At 37.7% G+C, this 7,242-nt stretch overlaps 1 protein-coding gene across 1 annotated transcript; it reads right to left on the reverse strand.

Moving 5' to 3' along the window:
- Positions 1–575: 575 nt before the first annotated feature.
- LOC148352242 (fatty acid-binding protein, brain-like) lies at positions 576–5,209 on the reverse strand. The gene is made up of 4 exons (XM_088355198.1): positions 5,015–5,209; positions 2,717–2,889; positions 2,552–2,653; positions 576–1,019 (listed from the first exon to the last, which is right to left on the reverse strand). The coding sequence occupies exons 1-4, from the start codon at positions 5,202–5,204 to the stop codon at positions 969–971; spliced, it is 516 nt and encodes a 171-aa protein (XP_088211324.1). The 5' UTR covers positions 5,205–5,209; the 3' UTR covers positions 576–968.
- Positions 5,210–7,242: the final 2,033 nt, after the last annotated feature.

Here is a 7,242-nt window from a genome sequence, read left to right on the forward strand (position 1 = left end):
GTTACTAGTCGTATTAAAAGTAATTCTGTTATATCCAAACCTGATTTCTGACACCAAAAAGTAGTAGTATCTAGTTGCAAATCACCGTATTTACTTGCATTTAAACTGATCCCCTAAAACTGCTTTAAAGGGACCGTGTGTATTATTTAGCGTCACCTAATCATTAAAAAATAAAACATGCATGTATATTTATAATACGGATTTGGATCATTTGGGAAAACAAAAATCATCACCTAGCATCTATTAAATAGTCGTAGGTAGAGAAATTTGTATTTATATGACATAACATGAGGCACAGCTAGAGGGAGTTCAGATGTACTGGTCATCTTGCTGCTAAGAGCACCCCAAAAAACAAAAAGCCTTCTTTACTGTTTTTCCCCTCTTTTTCCTTTTATCCTTTTTACTCTTTATTTTTTCCTCTTTTTCCCATTTTGCCTTTATTCTTTCTCCTTTTTTCTCTTATGTCCTCCTTTTTTCCCTACTTTATTATTTTCACTTTTCGGCTTATTTTTTTCCCTTTTTGTTCACAAAAGACAAAAAAAAAGAAGAAAAAAGTTCACTTTGAGTCGCTGTAGTTTGTGTTCTTTGTGCTTTTTAAGCATTCATTTTTCAGTTGCACTACACAGCGGCACCTAGTGGCCAAAAATTACACACAGTCCCTTTGTTATATAGACAGACCCACCTTCTTTATTGTTTCTGAAGATTCTATGTTACATTTTGAGCAAAGGAGTTGGGATTTTGATAAGTAGCAGAGTAATGCACAACATTGGAACGACAGTCGAGTTACAAAATCTGATTGATAAAACTGTAACCGAGGAAAGTAGTTGTGTAACACGTCAGTCTCATCGGAAAGCTTCACACGCAAAATGATTTCAGTCTTAAGATTAAATGATGTCATTCCTTTATATTTGAACTCCAAATGCTAAAAAGTTAAAAGCACATGTATTTGTTTCCAAAAAGTTTGCCAACTAAGCTTTCTCGTACGTGCGCACAGCCTGGACGCCTTCAAATGTCAAAGTCTGGAAAAGAGAAAAAAAAAAGCCATGTGAAACATTTTATTTTGTTATGGAAACTAGACGGCAGTGCTTTGACTTAGGAGGGGTTTTTTTTGTGAGCCAACGGATGGATCGAATTTTGTTAAAAAAGGAGTGAAATTTGCATGGCTAATTATTGAAAATGTTCTTCATGGGAATACAGCACAGTATAGCCCTGTGATATGACGTGAATCCGTTCTAATGTGGGGATTGCGAGGAGTGGAGGATAGGAGCCTATGCTAATTAGCTAATGCTATTCCAAATGAAAACATCAGAATAACAAAAGTAGTATCAGGAGATGTATTTTACAACTGTATTTTACGTGTAGTAGATGAAATAACACTATATAAATAAAACAGAAATTACATTTCATTTGTGGGACTTGAGCTGGTCCGGTGGATGAGAGGGCATATTAACAGTAAAAGATTTTCTTGCTTCAATTTCCTTCTTAATTTTCATATTAGTCCGGATCATCGATTGGTTAGAGCCATGCAACTTAGCAAGGGTATTTATTCATGCATTCTTGATAATCGCAAGCTCTGTTTTTATAGTTATTCTTCATCTTCTCCCTTGAGCATCACTGCCAGCTTTGGGACTCATAGCGAACAAATATAGTAAAAAAATATAAAATGCAGTGTTTTTTCGCCAACTCGTAAAGTTATAAAGAAGCACGCAAGATTCTAAACTAATTTAGCTCAGCCAATCACAAGCGGTTTTTCCCATGGTTCTCGCTTCTCCCTTTAGCATCACTGCAAGCTAATGACCCATAGTGAACAAATACAGTACCAAAAAATACAATTTTGTATCGCCAACTCGCAAATTCTTTATAAAGTATACGAAATTATAGACTGAACGGAGACAGAAAAGGCATTGTGGGGAGGGTCAGCCAATAATATAACGTTTTCTTGATGATACCGCCGATAGCAGACCAACATTGTATATTATGTCGACCAATAGCAGAAAGGCATTTTAGAGACCTAACTTATTATGCAAATGAAAGTTTCCGGGCATACAAAATAATTGAACATTATTGCCATGTAGTGGGGAAAATGCCGTAAAAAGAGCAAGAAAACGTCTTATTCCACATAGTAAAGTAAAATATCGCGATACAAAATTGTATTTTTTGGTACTGTATTTGTTCACTATGGGCCAATGGCTTGCAGCGATTCCAAAGGTACTCTACTTAACTGTATAAACATATGTGTGATTTTTTTTTCTTCTTTTTAATGTTTTATTAACATTAAGTAACTTGCAAACAGAACCCGACAGAAAATATTGTATCGCCATGGCTTAGGGAAGCAAACAATCACCGCTCGGCTAGTTTCGGGGTTTGGTCATGTGACCTTCGCGAACAGTCACCCTCAAGTTTTACATTTAGTCATTTTATTGAAATTTGTATCATATTTTGAATGGTTCCGTCTGTTTTTCAGGGAGAAAAGACGATTGAAAAATGGTTTTCACGCACTTTTTTGGGGTAAGTCAAAGCCCCAACGAACAATTCAATGACGTTCTCTCACCATCACCATCTTGCCGTCCTTGATCTCTCGCACAAACTTGGTTTCTTTGCCCTCCCACTTTTGCACTTGCACAAACTTATTGCCGTCCATGGTGAAGGTGCTCTGTCAAGCAAAGAGATGATATTGTCGTTCTTGATTTGAGGGATGTGATTGCATTTCGATTACTTTGACTTTTCGGTCGTCCGGCGTGAGCTCGTCGAACTCTTCCCCTAATTTTGCGGCCAGTTCGGTGTTGCGGAAAGTGCTGAGGGTCTTCACCACCACTTTGTCGCCTTCCTGGCTGATCACCACCGTCGGCTTGGTCACGTTGGCCACTTGCCTTGTGGCAAAGCCCACGCCTGCAACAAAAAATGCATGTTTTCTAGGTGCAAAATCGAGGGAAAGCATGGCATGTTTGCTAAGTAGGGGAAAAAGAGGTCGGATTTCATTTCCATCCTTAAAAATGAAGGTTTGTGGAATGGAAACCCGCAAGGCCCCCTCAAAAAGACAGGGGGGGACTAGTTGTAACCCCTATCCCCAGTTCGAATCCTTAAAATAAACTAAAAAACCCTACTTCTAAACCCAAACCAGTTAGAAACACTATCCCTAATTCCAATCATAGATCGAAAATTCTAACTCAAACCCAACTCTAAATTCGCAAGTTTAAAACCTATTTTAAACCACACTCGAACTCCGCACCCCGAACCACAGAACTTTGGTTTTGAACACAAGTCAAAATCCTATCTGCAGTTTAAATCCTTAATCGGATGACTTAACACCAATATGGAAGTCAAACTCTACTATAAACCCCCAAATTCAAAACCCTAGGTTCAGAAACATACCACCAGTTTAGAACTCATAATAGAAACCCAAGTCTTAATTTCAATCCCAAAATCCTTGTTTGGAACTTAAATCCCACTTCAAAGCCCAATTTAGAAATCAAACCCCCCATTTGAACTCGCCAACCCAAATTGTAGTTTAAAAGCCTTATCCCTTTTAAATCCTTTATATCAAACCCAACCTAAAAGATCCTGATTGCAAACCCAAAACATGATTTAAAACCCTTTTAATACCTTTATATGGAAAGCAAGCCCTACTATAAGATGCAAAACGTACCTTAAAGATGGTGCCCGCAACTTGAAATTTTGCTATTCCTGCTGCTATCTCCTGGTTTAAAGTCATGATTGCAGCTTCAGTCCGCACATTCATTTATTCATTTTTTGTGGGGTTTGGGTTGGTGTTTGAGATGCGAATGAAACAAGTATTTTCTTTTAAAAAATTTCAGGCTACACTAACAAAAACAAAAAAAACAACCTGGGAACGAGCATGAAATCACTCCCCACCTCTCCTCCCTCCGCCCTCTTTCCTGCTCCCTAATGTGTTGCCAGTCGCAGAACAGTGGTACTGAAAGTAAGATAAAAGCAAACCCTTCATTTCAAAACCAAACCCCAATTTTCTAACCCCTACATTTCAAACCCTAATTTTCAAACCCCAAATTTAAAAGCAAACCCCTCGTCTCAATCCAGAAACCTTGGTTTGAAACTTAAAAACCAAATCAAAATAGAAATATAGTTCCAAACCACATTCTGTTTAAAACCTTAATCATGAACCCAAACCCAAATATGAATCCCTAATCAGACAGAAAAGATCTTATTTGAAAGACAAACTCAACTTGAAGCCCCCAAATTTGAAGCCCACACCCCTGATTTCAATCATAGAAACTCCCTTGTGAAACCTCGATTGTAGATTACAAATATTCATCCATTTAGTTTCCTAACCTGGCAACTAAAACCACAATTTAAAACCTTAATTTCAATCCCAAAACACTTTGAAACCCAAATCATCATTAAAAACCCTCGCAAATTCTTGCATCACGCGATAAGTCCCCGGTTGAAGATCGATTGGAAAAATTTACTGGCCTGGAGAGATGGGCGCCACCAGGCTGTACTTGCCCAAGACACACCACCGGTGAAGGGATCCAACCAACCAACTCTGTTTAAATCCCAATTTGAAAACCAACCATGATTTGAAACCTGACCCTCCATTTCTAAACTCTCCATTTGCAATCCAAACCCCAATTTTAATCCTGAAACCCAAATTATAGTTCTAGTTTAGAACTCAACGTTGAAACCCAAACTTTCAAACAAATGGATGTTTTAATTAGAAAATGAATGAATCCAAACGGTTTAATTATAATTTCCAATTTTTTAAATGACTATAGTTTGATGGAAATTTTCGAATCAATGCAGATTTAAAACTCTAAAATGGTGGGGGAAAGAAACATGTTAATTGCTCTTATTTTTGAAACACGTTTGATTTAAAAAAAAAAACTCAAGCGGCAATATTTTAACAAAATAAAACCCGTTATAGCGTTTTGTGCTCTTAATTATTTTCAGTGTTAAAAACTTTCGTTTTTTATCACGTTATTTTATCATTTGATTACTATTCAACTTAGTACTCTAATTTATTTGAAAAATGACTTACCGAGCGCCTTCATGTACTCGTCAAAATTTTGACTGTCCAAAAGTTTCCATGTAGCGCAGAAAGCGTCCACCATTTTTGTAGTTTTTTTTAAAGAAATGACTAGAAAAAAATATGAAATATCCGCAAATGATGCAGGCCCAAAATGTTCGCAAACGTTCTCTTGCGCGATTTGCGGCTTTTCAATTGTCATACAAACCGTTCCACTGGGAGGCGGGTGCTTGAGAGAGATATTGAAGCTGATTGGACGGACGTGTCAGTGTCCGGCTTCTGATTGGTACGTACAAATTGGTCCTTGATGATGGATTTCTGTCACAATACAATAACTGAGCAGTAGAACGCAATTCTAAATTGCGTTTTTAAATTAATTTGACTAGACTTTATTTTAAAGAATATTTCACTTCAAAACAAAAATGAATCGTGAATGTTGATATTTTGACTCATTTTACATCCAGGAACCCTACAATTCCAAAATCCTATCTGCAGTTCGAAATATGTCCACACGATGTCGCCAAAGCCCGGCGCCACTAGCAAAGCAACTGTTTCTCTTTGTAACTGTTCACCCCTCTGTTGTTTTCGTCTTTTCTGTATTTCTTCTCTTCCTCTCCCCTTTATCTCTTTTTTCTATTTTTATCATGCTATTTTTCTGCCTTTAACACTTGCTCCCTTTCCCTCTGTCTTTCACTCTTATTCTTTCTCTTCTCGCTCTCTCATTCTTTTTTCTCTTTTCTTCCTCTCACCTTCTCTGTCTTTTTCTTTAACTCTCTTTTGGTAAAACAGTTTTACTACATTTAACAGATTGTGAGTTCATTCCCCTATTGGGGAATACAAATCCTAAAGATGGAGGCATTGTGTGGGTTAATGTTGAAACTTAGGTTCAAATTTGGGTTTGAACTTGGTTTAGAGTTTTATTTGAAGCTGTGGTTAGGGTTTTGATCAATTCCCTCTTGTTTTGGGTGGAACCAGGTTTAGGGTTTTGGTTGGGATGTTCAAATATGACTTCTAATCAAGTTTGAGAGTTCAAATCCCTGTCAAGGCATTGCTCATGAAATGGTTAAGATTTTGGTTGGACCTAAGGTTGGGGTTTTAGTTGCTGGAACAAAAACCCGAATTCAAGAATGTCGATCGCCTTGATTGATAGATAGATAGATACTTAATTGGGGATCAAATCTACAACCTTGTGAATGTAATGCAAGCGATTTAGTAGTCAAGCTTATAGTCAGATACTGAATTCCCTTCCACAATCAGCATGTTGGGTTCTAAGTTTTAGGTTTGGTGCGGTCACTTATTAGAGTTGTGGTTACATTTATAAACGGCATTTGTAGCTCAACTGATAGATTGCTTGTATCACAATCATAAAGTCCTGGTTTTGATCCCCCCTCAAGACTTCAGATTATGTAAAAAAAATATTTTCTGGATTGACCAAAAACTTTACCCTAGCTCAAAACAAAGTCAAAGAACTTGGTCTGGTGTGACTGAGTTTGGAACCCACAACCTGGTGAGTGCAACACAGGTATCTTATCATTTGAGCTACGGGGCTCTTATACTGTAAGACCAGAAACTGAAGCTATTTTTCCGTCCAGACAGAACCTGAGAGCTAGTTGACAGCATTTGAGTCTTCACTGAGCACAGCACTGGTAGCCCAACTGGTAAGTTGCTTGAATTACCTTCATGGTGCACATGGGTTCGATCCCCAGTCAGGACTTCGGTTTTTCCAAGTTAGGTTTTTGTTTGATAAAGTAAAACTTTACCCTAGCTCAAAACAAAGAACTTATCCTGTTCTAACTCGGCTTTGAACCCACAACCCGGTCAACGCATTACAGGTATCTTATCATTTGAGCTACAAGGCCTCTTATACTGTCAGACCAGAATTCAAAGTCACTTTTACTACCAGACAAAATTTAAGAGCTAGTTTACAACGTTTTAGTCTAATTGAAGTGCAGCACTGGTAGCCCAACTGATTCATTGATTGTGTTACATTCATGGTGCGCGTAGGTTCGATCCCCAATCAAGATGTCAATTTCTGTAGAAGTGTTTTTTTTTTTGGCGGGGGATCAACTAAAAGCGTAATCCTAGCTCCAAATAAAACTCTAAACAGTCTGGCTGGGTTTTGAACCCACTATCTGGTCAATGGAACATAGCCATCTTACCATTTGAGCTTATTATGTAAAACCAGAACTTTGACCCTTTTCTTCTTCAAGACAAAACTTTAAAGCTAGTTATGAGCGTTT

The sequence above is a fragment of the Urocampus carinirostris genome, chromosome 15 (genome assembly GCF_059441175.1).
Source record: "Urocampus carinirostris isolate Australia breed hairy pipefish chromosome 15, RoL_Ucar_1.0, whole genome shotgun sequence".
Lineage (NCBI taxonomy): Eukaryota > Metazoa > Chordata > Actinopteri > Syngnathiformes > Syngnathidae > Urocampus > Urocampus carinirostris.

Excerpts from the sequence above, each read along its gene's own strand:
- LOC148352242 (XM_088355198.1), bottom strand. The coding sequence starts at position 5,204 with ATGACAATTGAAAAGCCGCAAATCGCGCAAGAGAACGTTTGCGAACAT. Across the intron at positions 2,890-5,014 it reads CGAGTACATGAAGGCGCTCG|GCGTGGGCTTTGCCACAAGG; the intron begins GTAAGTCATTTT and ends TTTTTGTTGCAG. Across the intron at positions 1,020-2,551 it reads AGGACGGCAAGATGGTGATG|ACTTTGACATTTGAAGGCGT; the intron begins GTGAGAGAACGT and ends TCTCTTTTCCAG.